The 20,774-nt window shown below is 46.0% G+C and overlaps 1 protein-coding gene across 1 annotated transcript in view; it reads left to right on the top strand.

The window, feature by feature from the left end:
- The window catches only part of AP3D1 (adaptor related protein complex 3 subunit delta 1), a 42,552-nt gene that overhangs the window by 15,545 nt on the left and 6,233 nt on the right, over positions 1–20,774 (top strand). Inside the window, exons 5-26 of the mRNA XM_032711938.1 lie at positions 1,257–1,364; positions 1,715–1,844; positions 3,222–3,361; positions 3,647–3,720; positions 5,458–5,507; positions 7,092–7,141; positions 7,517–7,565; positions 8,310–8,455; positions 9,087–9,235; positions 9,319–9,549; positions 10,927–11,158; positions 11,563–11,708; positions 11,843–11,984; positions 12,729–12,800; positions 13,504–13,579; positions 14,362–14,561; positions 15,212–15,285; positions 17,520–17,733; positions 18,876–18,938; positions 19,554–19,655; positions 20,389–20,538; positions 20,663–20,710. Of these exons, the coding sequence (XP_032567829.1) occupies positions 1,257–1,364; positions 1,715–1,844; positions 3,222–3,361; positions 3,647–3,720; positions 5,458–5,507; positions 7,092–7,141; positions 7,517–7,565; positions 8,310–8,455; positions 9,087–9,235; positions 9,319–9,549; positions 10,927–11,158; positions 11,563–11,708; positions 11,843–11,984; positions 12,729–12,800; positions 13,504–13,579; positions 14,362–14,561; positions 15,212–15,285; positions 17,520–17,733; positions 18,876–18,938; positions 19,554–19,655; positions 20,389–20,538; positions 20,663–20,710 (2,646 nt within the window). The remainder of the gene's footprint in view (positions 1–1,256; positions 1,365–1,714; positions 1,845–3,221; positions 3,362–3,646; positions 3,721–5,457; positions 5,508–7,091; positions 7,142–7,516; positions 7,566–8,309; positions 8,456–9,086; positions 9,236–9,318; positions 9,550–10,926; positions 11,159–11,562; positions 11,709–11,842; positions 11,985–12,728; positions 12,801–13,503; positions 13,580–14,361; positions 14,562–15,211; positions 15,286–17,519; positions 17,734–18,875; positions 18,939–19,553; positions 19,656–20,388; positions 20,539–20,662; positions 20,711–20,774) is intronic.

Below are 20,774 nucleotides of genomic sequence, written 5' to 3'. Positions count from 1 at the left end.
TTTTTTTTTTTAAATATCACTGCTTTAAAACTTGACTGATCCAGTACAAGCTGTGCCTGGATTTTTACCATCTAGGGAGCCAAAATGTCTTTTACTTGCTTAAAAAAGATCGGTGGGATGTTATCCAGTATCTTCCCTAAAGAACTAGTGCATATGAATGTCCCTCCATTTTCTTGATTATGGAGACTTGACTTTACTGAATTTCAGTCACTTGCTTGGCTACTTCTTCCACTTTGTGCTTGAGTTTTTTCTTAAAAGCATCTTTTTTTTATGCCCTTTCATGCTTCATTGATCCCCCAAGTTTATATTTTAAGGCTTTATCAGTTCTCAAAATACATTAAAGCCAGGATGAATTGCTGTTTCTTGCTCCTTTAGCAGCAGATTTCATTATTCTTAAAGTAGAATCTAATTCCCCACCACCTGCAGCAGGTTTTTAAATGAGATGCAAATGGCACAGAACCCCAAAGGCCTGACTATGTTTAGCTCTCCTGGAGCTGCCTCTGTGTCCATGTGGATCTGGGCAGTTAATTCTGGCAGTCCATATGGGAATGCTCTGTGCAGTTCCCCCCAGGTTCCTGTTCCCTAATAGCTGCAGTGCAGGAGTGATCCTGGGATGCTCTGGGTTTGTAATCTGTGCTGAACATACCCAGAGAGAAATATTAATGTTCAGTGTCTGAAGCTCACAAAGACCTGAAGGATTATGGAGGACTGAGTAGGATGCTGACTACAAATAGGTCCAAGGAAACTTGTTCCACACCCTGACTTGTGCCATGTCTTTGTGGGCTGGAAGTTGTGGGTGCTGCCAGCAGCTTGGAAGGGAAATAATCTCATTTCTCTAACAGATTAAGCTGGTGAGCACTCACCAACAGTGCCTGTTCCCAGCCAAGTTGGTGACAGTTGGGCTTTGTCTTAGCAGGGTTAGTGTTTAATACCAATTTTTTAGGACTTTAACCATGTTGGTGATCATGTCATGACTGTTTAAAAATTACTTCCATTCCTAAAATCCCACCAAGGTACCATCTCTCTAATTGCTTTTATGTTGCAATCGTCCATCTCTTGTTTAATTATGGTTCCTCATGCCCATTATTAAACCCCAGGCTGGCTGTGTTTTAGCAGGTGTTAGGGGTTGATATGAATAATGCTGTGAAGCAGAAGCTCTGCCTCATTTGTGTTGAGTGACTAAAAGTGGTCTGAGAAAATTGTTTCTCAACGTCCTGTGTGATCTTAAATTTTTGAGCCTGTTTTTCCTTTTTTAGGATCTGAGTAGCCCTAACCAGTATGATACTGGAGTTGCACTGACTGGCTTGTCCTGTTTTGTTACTCCAGATCTTGCCAGGGACTTGGCAAATGACATCATGACTCTGGTGAGTGGATAAGATTGAAATGACTTTTCCCTGTAATAAAAGAATATGAAATTGTTCAAATTTGGTAAATATCTGTTAAATTTAGAACTGATATGTGTGAAAACTGTTGCTTTTCTTGTGGGGATTTTGGGGAGCATTTGCAGACTTAGTTCCAGAGGATCAACTTGAAATATTTGTTAGTTTTGGTGCTGAACAACAGTATTTGGCTCTGAGTTTTCAAAGAGCAGTCGAGCATCCCAGCAAGAACTTTGGAGTCACAGAGTTCTCCAGGGTGATGTGAGCGTAAGGACCTGCAAGAGCTCTGGAGCCACAGAGTTTCTCAGAGCCTGACTGCGTTGTTTCCTTGCCAGATGTCTCACACCAAGCCTTACATCAGGAAGAAGGCAGTGCTGATCATGTACAAGGTGTTCCTCAAGTACCCCGAGTCCCTCCGGCCTGCATTTCCTCGCCTTAAAGAGAAACTCGAAGATCCGGATCCCGGTGAGTGGAATTAGGGAATTCCTTCTGCTCCCACACGTGTGCTTGTAGAGCTTGTGGAGAGGAGGCTACGTGAGAGATGCAGTGATCATCTTTTGGGCACTGGTTCACCTGACTCTGGGGGTAGATGAGCCCAGCAGAGTTCTGACAGATGTTGCCGTATTAAAAATACATCCTTTAAATGCCCAGTTCTTCAAACCCAGAGCTACTCAAACTGTATCAGTGGATTAAACCTTAATGGGACAAAGCAGCTTAATGGTTCCTGTTTTGTTGCTTACTAAACTTGACTTAAAAATGCTTCAGTTGATCTCAGGGTTTAGGGTTTTGTTATTGTTTCCTGTGCTCTTTTACAAAACTGCAGCTACTGGCTTGCAATGGACATACTTAAAATAATTTTACATCAGTTAGTACATTTTTAAATTTATTTTTAGTTTAAACTTTGAGTCCATACTGCTGTTTGGGCCCCTCAGAAATGTCTTTGCAGTCCAGCAGCAGCACAGGAAATTTGCAGTTGCCCTATATCATATTCACAGTTTTACTCAGTCTTTGGGAGGTGCTGGTGCTCCCTCAGTGCACCAAAACACATGTTCCAGGAACTCTGTGTGTGATGCAGCCCAGGGATCCCCACTTGTTATAGGAATTCTGTGTGTGATGTATTTCTGGGATCTCCACTTGATTTGTGTCTGCATTTAGAGGGAGAAATTTAATTGCACATATTGGACTAATTTATTGTGGGCATGGAAAATACACCTTCCAGGGACAGTATTTTTAAAGAAAGCAAAACACACACATCCCTCACCTGCAAACAGAGATAAAAAATCCCTGATAGACTTTATTGGAGAAAAGTTCTGCTCTCTGCTGGGACACCCAGCCTGTCCAGACTAAAACATTCCAATCTGAGAACAGTCCATTTAAAAGATGAGCAATGAGAAGGGAATGAACTTGTCCAGTCAGATTGTTGTTTAAGGAATCATTATTATCGTGTTGTATTTAAACATGTCTAAATAATACATTTTGAAGAAGCAGCAGTATTTGGAAGCTTTCTGGAGGGTGATTATTGATGGTGCTGTTTGTGTCCCACAACCAGCTACCCACAGCTGAGGGGAGGGATGTGGCAGTGTCCTGCTTTTCCTCACACTGGACCCAAAGCAGACACCCAGCTTTCTGATACATTAGAAAATAGCCAGAATTAAATAAAATCCTTTCCCAGTTTGCTTGTGCATTCTTGTCCTTACTTCAGTGCCTCAGTTGGGAATGAGGCCAAAGCATCAGACACACAGGTCTGAACCTTCAGCTGCTTCTGCTCTGGGGGATCTGCACCACAAATTTCCATTACAGTTAAGGCCCTGCTGAGATTCCTGCTTTTCCCTGTTTTCCCAGGTGTGCAGTCTGCTGCAGTAAATGTGATTTGTGAGCTGGCTCGACGCAATCCCAAAAACTACCTGTCCCTCGCTCCACTCTTTTTCAAGTTGATGACTTCATCAACCAATAATTGGGTTCTCATTAAGATTATAAAACTGGCAAGTATTCTGCTTTTGCTTTTTAGAATTGGAGTTCTCATTAAATCACCTTGGGTGTGAAAATGGCTTTCTTGGTGGGAGGTGTGGTTACCAGCAACTCTGAATAAAAAGAAACCAGGAATATTTTCTGATGCTTGTGAATGTAACCAAAGGGAAAAACTATGTTGATAGAACTTGGTTTAAATACAGTGAGCTGCAATTGCATCCAGCAATTTACATAACATTTGGATGCTGTTTAAAAGCAGTTATTAAATCCCTTTCTCGTCTGCGCTTCTCTTTGAATAGTTTGGTGCTCTTACTCCATTAGAACCAAGGCTGGGCAAGAAGCTGATTGAGCCCCTGACCAACCTCATCCACAGGTTTGTGGGGCAGATCCTGCTTTGTTCATTAGGACTGGGAAAGTGCCTGGTGGGTGGGTCAGCACCTGGGCTGGGGATACATTTCTCAACTTTCTCTGGATTTCAATATATTGACTTCAAATATCCAAAGCTCATCTCACATCAGGACTGAAAAACCTGAGCGAGGTGAGAGACCTCAAAGGAAAGTCTGGGTGTCTGACTGTCAGCATGAATTCCCCCAAAGCACGTGTGAAAAATGGAGCAATTTACTTTCCTTTCACTGCATTCTAACCCAGAGATGACTATGGAGGATGTAGAAAAACTCTGGCTTAAAAAAGACTCAGCTGTTTATTTACCTGTCCTGTTCACCTCACACATTTGGTTCCTGACCTTTTTGGAAGTGCCTTACCCACCAAAGCAGCCTGACAAGGAATATGTTAAGTCCTTTCTGAAGCCTTTGGCAGCTCAGATGTGTTTTGGAAGAGTTCTTACAATATAAGTCCTAAATATAGATTAAATGAAATTGAAGATATTTCCTTGCCTTGTCCCTTGTTAGAGCTGGTTTGGGGTGTTGTTCTGGCTCTTAATTCTGAACTGAAATCAGGGAGTGGATGCCTTGGAGGGAATACATGTATTCTCCCAGTTATGAAAGGAAGTGTCATCTCATGCCTGAGTTGTTGAATGAAAAGCTTTGTTTCTCTTCACATGACAGAGCAAAAGGATGGATGGGAATGAGCAGGTTTTGAACAGATATCTGTGTAGCTGTGAGAGCAGCTCTAGCCAGACAATTCCTGCCCACCCTCCTTGGATTCCAAATACCTACAGAGGAGTTTGGCAGAAGTCAAAAATAGATTAAATTCCTCAGAAAAACTAGGAAAATGGACAGTGTCTTCAATCTTGTCTCTGCTCCCTCTCCCTAGCTCCCCAGTTAGACATTCATTCTTTAGGTGTAAGGACTGAGTCCTGTTTGGTTTGGTCTCCATTCAGTCATTTGGGTCTCACAGCACTTCCTGAGTCAAAGCAGCACCCTGCCACATCCCACCCAGGGAGCAGAGGGGACTGTCACCTGTGTGCCAGGTGACCTTCAGGGCATCGCTGTCCTGCCTCCAGAGCTGTTTGCTCGTTCCCTTTGCCCACCTTGCTCCTGGATTCTGCCCCCTCGGTGCTCGGGAGGCTCCCTGTTTCCCTCTCAGGGTTTGTAAGGACCTTTGCAATGCTCAGAACTGCACTGGCTGCGTGTGCAACTGCCAGAAGTCATCTTGAATTTGAGTTTTGGGGAAATCAGACTTTGGGAATGGGTTGCTGACTTGCAGGGGTGAGCAGTGAGTACCTGCACAGCCAGGGCTCTGCTGCTGGGACATGACTCACTCCTTGGAGAGAGACTTGAGCTTCTCCAGCTGCCTTATCATGGCTTTTTGACCTGGGGCAGAGGATTTAATTGGATTTTTGGACAAGATTGCTTCAGTACTCTGTAGCTGATGCTGAAGTTTGAGTAATGCTTCCTTCCTCATTTCTTGTCACAGCTCTTACTTGCTGCTTCTCCAGGAAGAATTTTGGTTTTTTTAAACATTCAGTTTAAAAATTCCTCCCCCAGCTGTTTTTAAGTGGGAATCATTTCATCTATTTGAAGGGATATGGAACAGGATACTGACAGTTTCTTGTGAAGTTCAAGGTGTTAACTTGCTCTAAGATACTGCTGACAACTCTTCCAAATGTGCCAGTTTATTCCTTATTTAATATACTCGATTTCTGTTTCAGCACCTCAGCCATGTCTCTCTTGTATGAATGTGTGAACACAGTAATAGCAGGTGAGAACTGAAACTTGTAGCCTCAAAAAAACCTGTGATGAACTTTGTCATCAATTAACACCCTCTGTAAACCTTATTCTGTTTAACTTCATGTATTTTATAACTGGAATAAGTGTCCTGGCAAACTTTGTGTCCCTGTGGGGCTGAAATCCTTTGTCAGTGAGGCACAGTCACTGCAGTGGAGTTGTTTGCTGAAGACTGGAACCAAGCACAGACAACAAGATTATTTGTGTGCAAGCTCCTAAATGTTGCTACAACTACAAAATATACCAGCAGCAGTAGCAGTAAAACAAGGCTGGTGTCTCTGTTGGAGTTTTCTTACATGATGATGGATCAGAGTTGGGTTTTTTAATTTTGCAGCTTTACAGTTTAAAAACTTGGTGTCTTAGAGGAGGTAATTGGGAGTACAGATTTACAGTTTTGGTTTCTAGGGAAGTGATGTGAGCTCCATAACTGGGATGGAGGGAGAACCAGAGGCAAGAAGGATAACCCAATATTCCAGCTCAGACTTGGCACTTCTCCTGTCAGAGTGTGGAGTAGAGGGTTCCTGACCCCCCCAGTTTGGCCACAGCCTGTCTGCTGGGGGTGCTGTGGATAATGATGCTGACTCAGCTCAGAGAGGGCAGGTGAGCTGTCCCTCACTGTGCATCCCTTCATTCCTTCAGGGAAATGGGATGATGGCAGGGGCAATAACACAGAGGGTAATTCCATTATGGATGAGAGTGGGACTGCAGTGAGACACAGGGGGTGATCCTGGGGGAATTCACCACCCAGGACACCTCAGGGACTCGGAGGTCAGGATCACAGTCAGCAAATAAACTGGGAAGCACCAGAGCAGCACCTGCCAGCCCTGGAAATGCCAGTGTCCCTGCAGCCCTCCCCCCAGTGTCCCTGCAGGGTCAGTGTCCCTGCAGCCCTCCCCACCCTGTCCCTGCAGGGTCAGTGTCCCTGCAGCCTCCCCTATCCCTGCAGCCCCCCTGTCCCTGCAGTGCAGCCCTGGGGGATCCCAGCTTGCAAACTGACGTGCTCAGCAGAGTTGGGGTTGGCTTGGCCACACTGTGACAGCAGCAGTTAACAGGGTAACCCCACCTTTTCTGCTGTGGGGCTGCCAGGGCTTTAAAATGTCCCACATAGTCATCAGTGGGACCTGATTTGTACCATGAGTCTCTCAGTGGCTTAATTAAAGCTCCAATCCAATCACATTGAACTCCATGATCCATTGCTGCATCTCATTGAATTGGGAAGATCCACACTTAAAAACTCAGCTGTGCAGTAGCTGCTGACATATTTACAGGGGTTTTTTGACACTTTTTTTTCCTGCCCTCTTATTATTGTTAAAGTATACGAAACTGTAAGTTGTGTCACAACCTTCTCTCCTTCCCCCAGACCCCCAAAGGTCCAAGCAAACAGACAAGCAACAAAATAAACTGTATAAATATTATACATAAATATATGTCTAGATATTACATACAAATAAATAAACCTTTACCTGTGAGCTGAGCTGGGTGTGGCCCCTCAGGTGCTGTCCTGTTGCTGGCCCTGGAGCCCAGCAGTGCTGACTGGGGTTTGTGTTCTGTGTTTCAGTGCTGATCTCTCTGTCCTCGGGGATGCCCAACCACAGTGCCAGCATCCAGGTACCACCCTGGGCTGGGGGGGTTGTTCTGTCTGCCCTGTGAGCCCAATGCCCCGGGGAAAGAGGGTTGTGTTAAAGCAGGAGCTCCCTGAAGTGCTCTCACTCAGGTGCAATCCTGCACACTGAAGCATTTCCTGTATAAATTCTCTTATTTATTTGGCTCTAAAATGCAGATTCTCCTCATGTAGAGTTGTCCCAACTCTTTATTCAGCTCCTGCTGTCAGGTTCCTTCTGATTGGAAGTGTGGTCATGCAACAAAACCCTCGAACCTAGAGATCCTTGGTACTCAATGCACTTCTTTGTGTAATGAGTAAACTTTGGGAAGAGTTATTTTAATCAATAATGTGATAAACATGACTTGGTCTTTTTTTTCCAGCTGTGTGTTCAGAAGTTGAGGATATTGATAGAAGACTCTGACCAGAACTGTAAGTATGGTGCTTGTCTTCATGAAGCTCGTGGCCCCCAAGCCCTGTGGCTGTCTCTGCAAACACCTCACTCGGGGTTGTAGGGCCTGGAGTGCTCCAAACAATTGCTGGGGGGTTTCATGTGGAAATAATTTCTGATGGTGAGCACTTCATTTTTTTAAAACAAACGAGAGCAATAATTACTGCTCTTTGTGGTCTTGTAAATCTAAAACAATTCTTTCCACGCTCTGGGATTTCCTTTTTTTTAGACTTGCTGCTTGGAAAGCAGTGAGGGGTACTCAGCGGTGGGAGCATAATAGTAGAATGGGAGAGTGTTGACTTACTGGGAAATTTTTCCTTTGTGCAGCTCTTTTTGCTGCCATCTGATTTTTTCTCATTGAGAAGAGGACTGTTACACACCAATCTTTAGTGCTTTTAAAGCTGTATTCACCCCAGGATGCCTGTTCTCAAAACCCATAGTTTCTATATATAAAATACATGTTTTAATATCAGTGATAAAACTTGAGGTGTATAAGAAGCCCATGATGAAGATTGTATCTATAATTACATGTCTGTATATGGAATTATGAAATTAAAGGCTATAATCTGTGATGCACAATTCTCAAAAATACTTTTCTTCATCATGGATTTTTATTCAAGTGTCTGAATACCAAGTGCTTCTACTGAAACCAGCTTTAAAATTTCATGCTCAGCACAAACCAGTGTTTCTATATTTGGAAAGAAGTTTTATTTGGTCTTTCACAGTGAAGTACCTGGGACTGTTGGCAATGTCCAAAATCCTGAAAACACACCCCAAGTCGGTTCAGTCCCACAAGGATCTCATTCTGCAGTGTTTGGATGACAAAGATGAGTCCATCAGGCTCAGAGCTTTAGATCTCCTTTATGGCATGGTATGTTCCTACATTTATTTCCTCTCCAGCCCCTGGGTCCCTCTAGGAAAGGAATATTTAAGAAAAACATGCAACTTTCTCTGCCCTCTACCTCCCTTGACTTGTGATAACAACTCCCTTGTCTTTTCTGGCACTTATGACTAGCAAAACACTTGGCACAGCATGAGAGGGCTTTGAAAACTTTGGTTCAGACTGGAAGGAGTTTCTCACTTTGGAAATCACCCATTTTACTAGAATTCCACTCAATGTCAACGGCTCTTAAATTTGTTTCCTTTAGAAGCAAAAGCGTTTTAAACTCGAATTTGCCCATCTTGCAGTAGAAGGTGAATTTCCTGCTGGGTTTCTGTGCTGTAATTCTGATCCTCAACTCTCCCACAGCACAGCCTTGGGCACTTGGGCCCATACATATAATGATTGTTATAATTGCTTTAATAACAATATTACATAAAGACACAAACAGGTTCCTTTTTGGATTGTGACCAAACCTTGGACCTAGAGAGGTGGTTCTGATGTCTTGTTAACAGATGACATGGGCCCAGCCAAGAGCCAGCAGCTGCTTTGCTGGAGTTAGAAGGACTTGGCAGTGTGGCAAAGGGCTCAACTGTGGTTCAACCCTTCAACTCTTTCCCAGGTATCGAAGAAGAACTTGATGGAGATCGTGAAGAAGCTGATGATCCACGTGGACAAAGCCGAAGGGACGACGTACCGGGATGAGCTGCTGACCAAGATCATCGACATCTGCAGCCAGTCCAACTACCAGTACATCACCAACTTCGAATGGTCAGTGCTCCCCCCTGCCGGCTGTGGCTCCTCACGTGGGTGACGTGGGACTGGCCACTGATCCCCCTGTGCCCTGCCCGCAGGTACATCAGCATCCTGGTGGAGCTGACCCGCCTGGAGGGCACGAGGCACGGGCACCTCATCGCGGCGCAGATGCTGGACGTGGCCATCAGGGTGAAGGCCATCCGGAAGTTCGCGGTGTCCCAGATGGCCACGCTGCTGGACAACGCCCACCTGCTGGCCAGCAACACCCAGCGCAACGGCATCTGCGAGGTGCTCTATGCGGCCGCCTGGATCTGCGGGGAGTTCTCCGAGTGAGTGCTGGGATCTTGGGCACTGACATGTGGTTTGGAGAGCAGGATGGGTCAGGCTTTGCACCTTAATGCTATCAAAACAATGCTGCTTTCCTGCTTCCTCACCCCATGGATTCCTCGGCTCTTTCTAGCCCAGGCGTTTTGAGTATCTGGTCATTTTTCTTCTCTGTAGTCCTGCCCATGCAGGAAGCCATAGTAATGAATCACAAAATATCCCGAGTTGGAAGGGTCTCAGGAATCATTGAGTCCAACTCCTGTCCTGCACAGACACCCCAACAATCCCACCCTGTCCCTCAGAGCGTTGCCCAAACCCTCCTGGAGCTCTGGCAGCCTTGGGGCCGTGCCCACTGCCCTGGGGAGCCTGGGCAGTGCCCCAGCACCCTCTGGGGGAAGAACCTTTCCCTGAGATCCATCCCAACCCCCCTGGCACAGCTCCAGCCCTTCCCTGGGTCCTGTCCCTGGTCCCAGAGCAGAGCTCAGTCCCTGCCCCTCCGCCTCCCCTCGGGAGGAGCTGCAGCCCCCGAGGAGTCTCCCCTCAGTCTCCTCTGCTCCAGCTGAACCAGCCGAGTGCTCTCAGCTACTCCTCAGACCCTTCCCCATCTTCTTAGCCCTCCCTGGACACTCTCTAATAGTTTTATAGTGTTGTGGGTAGAAGCTGCCAGATCTTAAGACATTGAAAGAACTCCTTAATCATTTGTATCTTAGGGCACATGTCCAATCACCATGTTTGAATTAGTTCTTCCTCAGTTCCCTGTTTTGCCTTTGAAAGGTTTTTGCAGAATCCAGTCTTCCTGGAGTTAGAAATTGTCTTCCTTTTTGCTCAGAGTTTCTCAGTACCCACAGTAACACAGTTTCCAATATTCTTGTACTAACATAGTCTTTTAGCTTTTGTAGATGTTTTTGTGTCTCGGTTGTGTGTGTAGATACTCCTACTTACCCAGCTTTCAGTTTGGTAAATTGAACTAACTGTATACTATAGGCTCCTGGTTTGGTGTTTCTTCTTTTAATTGTCATTCTGAACAGTGGTTCCAGTTTAAATTCACGCAGTAGATGTGATATTTAAGGAACACTGGTCCAGATCAGACCTTTAATTAAAAAAGTTGTGGACAGAAAACCGTTGATTAAGAAGTAAGAGAACATAGTCTCCTTTTTCAGTTTGATCACATTTTTATTTTGAAAGAATTTTATCTTTCAGTTTGTAATAGTCCAGTAACATTTTTGTGCATGTTCCATTTAGCTGTGAGGAGACAATTCTGAGTAGGAGCATGAGATTTGTTCAAACAAGTGCTGTGATCTGTTCTGTATGAGCAATACGTGACCTTCCCAAGCTGAGTGCTGCCTGCTGGGGTTTATTTCTGGGGCACTCTCTGCTTACAGACACCTCGAGGAAGCCAACCAGACCTTGGAAGCAATGCTGAGGCCCAAAGTGACAACTCTGCCCGGCCACATCCAGGCAGTGTATGTGCAGAACATGGTGAAGCTCTATGCATCCATCCTGCAGCAGAAGGAGCAGGCTGGGGACAAGGAAGCAGCTCAGGAAATCACCCAGCTGATGATCGAGCGCCTGCCTCAGTTTGTCCAGAGTGCAGACCTGGAGGTGCAGGAGAGGGTGAGACAACAAAATTGCTTTGGGATTTATCATGGAAAGGCTCTCATTTGTCTTGGAGCATGTTGTGGTTTTCTGTGGCTGTGCTCATTTGCTATAAGCTGTTATAAAGGACAAAGCCCACATCTCATTGCAGTTTGATGCCATCTCTGAAGGCTGCAAGGACTTCACTCAGAACAATTTAATTTTAAAATTATTCAGGCACATAAGGACACAAAAAGGACCCAGCTAGAAGGGAGGGTTAATGTGGAATTTTTACATTTGCTCCAAGCCCACAGTTTATACTGCTTCTCTTAATTCCCTTCATGGAGTAGAACATTTACCTTCTGCTGACTTCCACTGCAGTTGATTTGTTTGGTTCAGTTGGTTAATATTACTCCTGAAATTACTTCTGCATTTGTTTTTAGGCTTCTTGCATCTTGCAGCTGATAAAATACATTCAGAAGCTACAAGCAAAAGAAGTTCCTGTAGCTGAGGAGGTGATAGCCCTGTTTGCTGGTGAGCTGAACCCTGTGGCTCCTAAAGCACAGAAGAAAGTACCTGTTCCAGAGGGGTAAGGTTCCTTCTCTCTCCTAAAGCCTTATTTAAACTTTTAAACCCTTAAATGATAAAGCAAAGTATGTGATGAGACACTGAAGTACTCAGGAGTACTGAGTCAAGCTGTTTGTTCACTGCAATTCTCCCCAGCCTGGACCTCGATGCCTGGATCAATGAACCTCCCTCAGACAGCGAGTCTGAGGATGAAAAGCCCAAAACAATCTTTCATGAAGAGGAACAAAGGCATTCCAGACATAGACAGCCAGAGATAGACGAAGAGGAACTGGCCAGAGTGAGTGAATGTTAAAATGCTTTTCCTTACATAGTTCAGTAGTAAGTGCTGCTGAAGCAGTTGGAGCTGTTGGGGAGTCTCCAGGTAGCCAGGGAGCTGTTGTGCTCTGTGCAGCTCAGGGAAGCTGATGGTTTGATCTGAACTGATGCTTGTGGACCTCAGCAGCTTCTGTGAATTACTGTGACAAGTCTGTTCTCAGCAGAGATCCCACCTTTCCTGCCTCTGACCTTTCTGGTGTCACAGAGAGAACTTGTTAAGAATCTTCACTCCTACTGTCTTTATGGATAGGAAAGCAAACATTTGAATTACCATCAAAATGTGGTCTTCGGGAAGTTACCAGCTCTAGTCTATAACTAAAAACAAAGAAGGGTGTTCTAAGGAATATTAGTTATAGAATCATAGAATCATGGAATGGTTTGGGTTGGAAGGGACCTTAAATATCATTTAGTTCCACCCCCTGCCACGGGCAGGGACACCTTCCACTAGCCCACTTTGCTCCAGTCCCTGTCTGTCCTGGCCATGGACAGTTCCAGGGCTGGGAATTAGTAATGGTACCTGTAGTTCTATCCTGGTATGTCTTGTAACTCAGAACTGCTTTATCATACACAAGCTGCTCTGCTGTTTTCACAGGTAATTATGTATATTGTTCCAGAAATTCAGGGAGATTATGTCTTGCACTTTGATACCTTTTCTCTCTTTGCTTACAAACAGACATTTTAACTGCAAATCCTCTCTCGTTTTTAGCGTCGGGAAGCCCGGAAACAAGAACAGGCAAACAACCCATTTTATATTAAAAGCTCTCCTTCCCCACAGAAGGTGAGTCTGAATTGCAGTATCTCCCTGGCCTCTCATGTCCCTGTGTGAAGGTTCCCTGAACATCAGAGCTGCAGCTTCCTCTGGGACACTGCCCCCTTTATGGTGTGTGCACTACAGTGGCTGCCTACAGGTCCTGTTTGTGTGGAGAGTCTCAGGAGTGACCTGATAATCCCAAGAGCAGCCAGTGCTCTGGAAGTGTCTGTGCAGTTTGTCTCTCTGGGTGATCCAGAGTTCACATCACCAGGCACCTCACCCAGAGGTGAACCTTGAACGTGCTCCACGTGTTCTGTGCATCAGAAAGTTGTTGTGGTCTCTTAACACCTTCTCCAGGGAAGGAACCTGCTCCATTCCCTGGATGTTCAAGGGCTACCCCCTTTGCCTCAACTCAAATCTCCCAGTTGATCTTCTGAAGTGGCAGGTTATTAGTAATAAAACACAAACCAAGAATTCTTCAGGGAGTTGCAGCAAACCTTCAAGGCAATAGTGGGGTTAAAAAACTGTAGCAAGAGAAGGGTCTTTTGTAATAATTATCAGCTGGCTTTAAAACACACTCTGCTGCCACACAGGATTAGTAACAAGCTGTTCCATCCCTATCCTTTAAAATGTTCACTTAAGGGATTGAACTGCTTGATGTTTTGTAATGTCTGTTTACAGAGATTTGTACTTGCAGTGCTCAGAATGTAACAAGTCTCTGTTTTCCCAGCGATACCAAGACACTCCAGGGGTGGAACATATTCCTGTGGTGCAGATCGACCTTTCTGTCCCATTAAAAGTTCCAGGTAAGCACAGCTAATCTGGAAAATTAATTACAGAAATTTCAGTTAAGTAAAAGTCATAATTCCTTCTTAGGAGTTCCTCCTGAGGTTCTGAAGGGTAAGGAGCAGACTTTGATTAGACTCTTAAATATATCTCCTTAATTTACATTTGAAAATAGTACTTTGCAGTCAAGTTCTTGAGATAATATTAGAAATAGTTGTGATAAAGGATATTGTGCAGCCAAAGCTGTAACGTGTAAATGTGGGGGAACAGTCACCTCAGCAATGTCTTAGAAGTGGTCACGTAAATGATGGAGGTGATCAGAGACTTTAAGTGGAGTCTGATGGTAGAGATACTGTTTTAATATCTATATTCAAATATCAAAAGCATCTGTGTATCTAATGAGTGGTTTTCAGCTGAAAAGCTGCTGATAAAGTGCAGTCCATTGCAAGGGATGAGTTCTAAATGCATATATTTAATATCAATATTAAATATCAAATATTTTTCCAGAAGTGGGAAGATGTCAGTATTAGTACAGCAGTGGCACCAATTCTGCCCAAAGAATCAATGTTTAGGTGTTGTTTGTAATGCAGTTAATGTGGACAAGACCCAGGGAGCAGACCTGAGCTCTGTTCTAGTTTGGAGAGATGCAGTGTGAGAGGACAGCTGGGTGAGGGGATGTGGGAGCACAGGGAGAGTGGATCCCCCTGGCTCTGAGGGGCTGGGAGCAGGATCACTGCTGCCATCCTGCCCAGTGCTCAGTCCATGGGCACTGTGGCCTGAGAGCAGCTCGGCTGCCCCCCAGGAATGCCCATGTCTGACCAGTATGTGAAACTGGAAGAGGAGAGGAGACACAAACAGAAACTGGAGAAAGACAAGAAGAAGAAAAAGCAGAAGAAGGAGAAGAGAGGGAAACACCATCGGCACAACTCCCTGCACACGGAGAGCGAGGAGGACATCGCGCCCGCCCACCACGTGGACATCATCACCGAGGAGATGCCCGAGGTCAGGGCTGGGCTTGGGGCTGGGCTGCGTTTGTGTGCTGCTCTTGAGACAGTCTGCCCCCAGAACTGTCAGCCACTCCACAGTTTTGCATTCCCAGACCTCTGATTCCTGGCAGAGCTGTTTCAGGAATGACTGAGATGGTCCCAGGCTGCTCTTTTCAAGGGGGAGGAATGATTTTTGTGAATTTTTGTGCACAAGAAAGACAAAAAATATCTCCTGAAGCTATTAAAAAAGTCAAAACCAACCAACAAAACAAACAATGTGCATCCCTGCTCTAAGAGTAGTGCTGTCCGAATAGCATTAATTATGCTCTGCTGCTTCACTTTGACAGTAACTTGCTGTCTAGTCAGCAGCTTTGCAGCTGATGGTAATTGCACATGCTAATGATGTCATCTGTGTTTGTTCCTAAAATTTCCTTTAATCAGAACCAAGCAGCAGCCATTCAAATGCTGCAGTTTATGAAGAAGGGTTTTCTGTTCTAAATTAATCTTGTAACTTGATGCTGCATTGAAGAGCATTGTTCCCATAAGTGTCTGACTGCAGCTGGCCTGGGCCAGGGTTAACAGGCTCAAAAACGTTTAATTTGGGTGATGTAGAGCTTTAGTTTGGGAATTGCTCCCTCAGTGATGGTCTCTTTATCTCTCCTGCAGAATGCTCTGCCCAGTGATGAAGATGACAAGGATCCCAACGATCCCTATAAAGCACTTGATATAGATCTGGATAAGTAAGTGATAGTTTGTGTGGGAATTGAGTTGCTAATGAGAGCACAGGAGGGCAGGGCTGGGCTGAGCAGGCACGGGGACTTCAGTCCAGAGGGGAAAAGGCTCAAGTCTCTCCCCATGGCTTGGGTGAAACCTCAGGTGATCAACCAGCCTGGGCCCCCACGGCAGCATGGGTGACAAAAGCTCAACTGCTGGATCAGTGAGGGACTGGAGGGACAAGGGAGTCCTTTAGTGTGACTGAAGGGAGTCTGGAAGCACAGGCAGTGTCACTGGATCAGGTGTGAGTCCCTCTCAGCTTTTGGGTGTCCCACTGTGTCTCTGCTGTGACCTGTGTTGGCCCTGAGTGTGCCCTGTGTCCGTGTGTCCCTCTCAGAAGCTCTGGGAGCCCGTGTGCCATGTGTTGTGGTCACTGCCCAGTAACACCATGTCTGTCCCACCCCCTCTGCCCTGGGGGTGTTCAGTGTGGTCCCACTGTTGAAAAATGTTCTACCATGACTGAGTGAACTGTCATAACTGTGCCCAGTCTGGTCCCCACTCAGCTGCTGGAGCTGTCCCAGTGCCAGCATCCCAAATCCCTGCATCCACATTAGCTCTGGGCTGTTCAGTGCTGCACATGGAGATTGGTTGTTTCTTTAGTTGCTGTTTTACAAAATCATCATGCTAAAAATAATTGTTTTATGGTCCAAGGATGCCTCCTGTAAAGTTTGGAAGACTCTGCACATGGGGGTGTATGTGTAGTATCTCTCTACCCCTTGGAAGTCTGTACCCTTCTCTGCAGTTCCCCAGTTTGTAGAGCTTTGGCCCCTCACCACCTTGCAAAAAAGGGAAGGAACTGTTTCTGAAAAAATTCCTTTTTTCCTGAGCCCATCATTCCTCTGGGTCTGCAGGTGCCAGTGTATAAAAGGAACTCAGTTTTTGACTGCAGACCCTGTATTTGCATGAGGAGCCTCCCCAGTGCAGGGCACAGAGCAGGGGCTGGGTGCTGTGCTCAGGAGGCATCTCTGGACCATTGCCCTGTTCCATCCATCCCTGCCCATGGCCCGTGGTGGCTCTGCTGTCCTGTCATGGTTCTCATGTCTCTGTCCTCTCTCTCTCTCTCTCTCTCTCTCTCTCTCTGCTTGCACTGCTCTGTCTGTCACGCTCACACGCAGTCTGGTTTCAGGGAAGCCTTCCAGGTAAGAACATCTTGACCTTTGCCAGGTTGGTTGATTTTGGTGGACACTGTAAATCCTTGAAGGGTGGTGGAACTGCTGAAATCAGTGACCCTCACACCTGTGTGTGTTTTGTCCCTGGCTCTCAGCACCATCCCTGCTCCTGTAGAGGTGTGTGTGACGCAGCTGAAGGATGAGGCCTCTTGGCTGCTCACACAGGTGGGGCCCATCTTGCCCTTGGAAAGTGAAAAATTAATTGGGTCTGGTCCTTCGTGCAGTGCAGGCCAAAAATTTAAGGTATTTGAAGCCGTTAGAAATCTTCCTGAACTGGTGTTAGCTGTGCAAACATGAAAATTAACATTAATAAAAGCTGAGAAATAGAAAAAGAGGCAAACTGTGAAATTCTTGCTGATTTCTGTAAATGTTTGACAAGAACGAGAGAAATTTGTGGTGTTTTTTTCCCAACTAATGAATTTGGGACACAGTGTAAATGTGATTTACTATTTGTAGCATAACTGTACTACTATATTATTTTGGAAACAGGTGTCTGAAGTTAAATATAACTTAACTTTTAAAATGTGATAGTAGGGTACAAATTCAGAGTGTAAACCTCCAAAGTAAAAATCATTTAGAATAACTCTCAGTTGGAGGGATCTACTCATCAAGAACAACAAAACCCACACCCTTCAAGGGCTGTTTGAGCTGTGCTGACGTCCCACTGCTCGGATTTCCACCTCGGTGGAAATGCTGTTTCACATCTTTGCTCTTCCTTGGAGAGGGATTCCATGGAAATAGAGGATAACACCCAGTCAGCCTGCAGGCCTGTAATTAGCACTTTTAAGAGTTAAACAGCAAGACCTTGGCTCTCAGTCCCCTTCAAATTGTTTTCGTCAACTTCTAATCCTCCAGGACAGTGTCTGCAGTTGCATAAATAAACCTCAGGTGCGGAAATATGTGCTGACTTCAGATTTTCTTATGGGGCCCAGCTCTTTAAAAACAAAGCACACCTTGTCCTGGACCCCCAGCAGATAATCTGGGCTGGGGGAGGATGTGTGCACCAGGGTGATGGGCTCCCTCTTTTCCAGACCCTTAGCAGACAGTGAGAAGCTGCCAGTGCAGAGACACAGAAACGTCGAGACCCTGAAGTCACCAGACTCAGAAGCTGCCCTGGTAGAGAAGAAGAGCAAGAAACCCAAAAAGAAGGAAAAGAAACACAAAGAAAAAGAGAGAGACAAAGGAAAGAAGAAAGAGAAGGAGAAAAAGGTGGTAGAGGAGGAGGAAGAAGAAGAAAAAAAAAAGGTAATTCTCCAAGACTTGCATTATTTTAGCAACTGCTGGTTTTTATTGATGTGTTCAGTTTGTTGCTTAGGAACAGTCACACTTGACAGTTCAAACAGCTGAATGCCTTCAGCCTTTATTTCCCTAAATTTTTACAGCCATAACAACAGGTATTTAACGATTTCTGTTAATTAACATTTCCTCAGCCTCCTAAGCCGGCAAAATTCAGCTTCACTGCAACCTACACAGCAGAGCTACCAGAGCTCAGCTGGAAGCTGAATTTACTGGATTTTGTGTGTTCTTCAAATGGGGAATTCCCTAGAAAAATGCCTGGGACTCAGGTTTGTTCTGCATCCTGCCTCCCATTTACTGCAGGATCTCTCAGACTTGCAGCCTCCTCAGTAGGCACCCTGCAGAGATGCACTTCTCTGTGTGCACCCAGTGTTCTTGGGATGCCTGGAGATGGGGGTGGGGTTTCTGGGCAGTCACTGTCACCTGGGTTTGGAGGTGCTCAAAGGCTCAAGTGAAGCTTCTTGAACTGTTTGCTCCTAAACGTGTTGCAGCATCTGTGCATGAGGAGCTCTGGAGTGCTGCACTTCCATGAAGAATTAAGATTTTAATTTAATCGTTGCAGAGTCATGGAATGAAAAACTGGTTTGTGTTGGAAGGACCTTAAAGCCCACCCAGTTCCACCCCCTGCCATGGGCAGGGACACCTTCCACCAGCCCAGGTTGCTCCAAGCCCCGTCCAACCTGGCCTTGGACACTTCCAGGGGTCCAGGGGCAGCCACAGCTGCTCTGGGAAACCTGAGCCAGGACCTCCCCACCCTCACCGGGAAGGATTCCTTCCCAATATCCCATCTCACCCTGCCCTCTGGCAGTGGGAAGCCATTCCCCTTGTCCTGTCCCTCCATCCCTTGTCCCCAGTCCCTCTCCAGCTCTCCTGGAGCCCCTTTAGGCCCTGGAAGGGGCTCTCAGGTCTCCTTGGAGCCTTCTCTCCTCCAGGTGAGCACCCCGAGCTCTCTCAGCCTTTCCTCACAGCAGAGGGGCTCCAGCCCTGGGATCTTTTGGCTTGGTTTTCTTTGTTGTTTTTGGAGGGAGTTGGTTGTTTGTTTTAAGAATGGTGCCAAAACAGCCATAATGTTTTTTTCTCATGAAATTCAGGGGGAAGACTTGGATTTCTGGCTCTCCCCTGCCCCAGCACCTGCTCCTGCACCCCAGGCACAGGTAATCCCTGTCCTACATCTTACCCCTCACAGGAAGCTTCCCTTGTGCTGGTGTCTGAGCTGTGCTGTGTCATCCTGCAGCACAGAGGGGAAATCAGCTCCATCTCCTCAGCTCGTTGCTGGGGAGCAGTGAGACTGTGTCCCCAGTTCACAGACAGTGCAGTGGGAGGTTTCAGGCTCATTCTGCTGTGCAGATTAAGGGATAAAAATAGAAATACAGATGCAGGTACAGGCTTGGTCAACTTTAATATTGCTGGTGGGGTTTAATATTGTATAGTGGTATGGTTTTATTTCCCAGTGTGAGCTAGACATGAGCAACATTAATAGACATGAGAGACAGTGTGTGAAAGAGAAAATCTCATGAATTTTGATGTGAGATTGTAGAGGATGAAACAGGGAATTGAAGGGGATGGATTCCTTGGAAGAAACCTCTTGCATGGTGTCCCCAGGTAATCATATTTCCTGGGTTTCAGAGGCATAAATTGAAGTGCTTGGTCCCATGTGAGCCTAATGTTGTGTTTGAAATAACAGTTGGGGGTGAGTGTCACTGCTGGGACCTCTTTTGGTGTGAGATTGGGTTGTTTCAGCTGCACAGTCCCTCTGCTCATCTCCTCAGAGCGAGCCTGCACTGGGAGCTGCTGTGGTGGCTGAACCTCAGGAGGTCAAAAAGGAAGAAAGGGAAGAGCGGGATGAGGAGGAGGAGGAGGATGAAGGAAAGGTAAGTGGTTTAAGTTAAGAGGAAATGGCCTCAAATTGCACCGGGGGAAGTTAAGATTAGATATTAGGAAACATTTCTTCATGGAAGGTGTTGTAAAGCACTGGCACAGGCTGCCAAGGGTGGAGTCACCATCCCTGGAGTGTTCAAAAAATGTGGATGTGCCACTTGGAGACATGGGTTAGTGTTGACCATGGTGGTGGTGCTGGTTGATGGTTGGACTTGATGATCTTAAAGGTCTTTTCCAGCTTCACTGCTTCTCCTATGAAGTTGCTGTCACCCTTTAGCCACATTCTCCCGCTGTCTCAAATTCCTTAAAATGCAGCACGCAGGAATTGCCAACTCCATCTCTTCAGTGTGATGATCACCTGCAAATGTTACATCCTTGAGCAGCCCTAAACCCTGAGAGGTTTGGTTGTTCCTTGAGCCAAGGAACGGGTCACAGTTAAAGCTGAGCTGCCAAGCAGTTGGAGAGATTTGGCCTTGTGCTGCTCCCAGGCTGCTTTGGGATAAGGTATTATCATCCCAGTGAGGAGCAAGGATTTTCTGGGACTCAGCCCTGGATTTAAGGAATGGGAGCTTTGTTTTGGGTTCTGCAGTGAAGGAAAACTTTGCTCAATCCAGAAAGTGCAGAGTGAGAGTGGCCTTAGGAGTGTGGGACAGGGGTCAGGGGGTCATGCCTAGAGATCAAGGGGGCTTTTAAGGGCTTGTTGCAATTTCTTGTTCTTCTCATCAGAAATCCTCCAAGCATAAGAAGAAAAAGCACAAGAAAGAGAAAGAGGAGAAATCCAAGGATAAAAAGAAATCCAAAAAGAAGAGTCACCACAGCGAGGAGGAGCCCCCGGAGTCGGTGCAGAACGGAACACTAGAGGATGAGCCACTACCAGTGAGTAGCTGTGCCCTGGCACAGGGCACCAGCAGAGCTGGGCTGCTGGGGAGGAGGGAGAGGGAGCCCCTTTGCAGAGAAGTTACTTACGCTGGGACACTGATTTTTCTCTCTTGTTTTTCAGCCCATGTCCAGTTACCGCCTTCTTGCTGAAAATCCATACATTAAAATGGTGAGTTTTGTTCCAGATGTCTCCTCTTTGTGTTCCCTAAGAACAGAGGGGGTACCCTGGGGAT

The sequence above is a fragment of the Chiroxiphia lanceolata genome, chromosome 27, assembly GCF_009829145.1.
Source record: "Chiroxiphia lanceolata isolate bChiLan1 chromosome 27, bChiLan1.pri, whole genome shotgun sequence".
NCBI lineage: Eukaryota > Metazoa > Chordata > Aves > Passeriformes > Pipridae > Chiroxiphia > Chiroxiphia lanceolata.
Note: the sequence above shows the minus strand (reverse complement) of the source record. Positions and strands in the feature narration are given on the sequence as shown.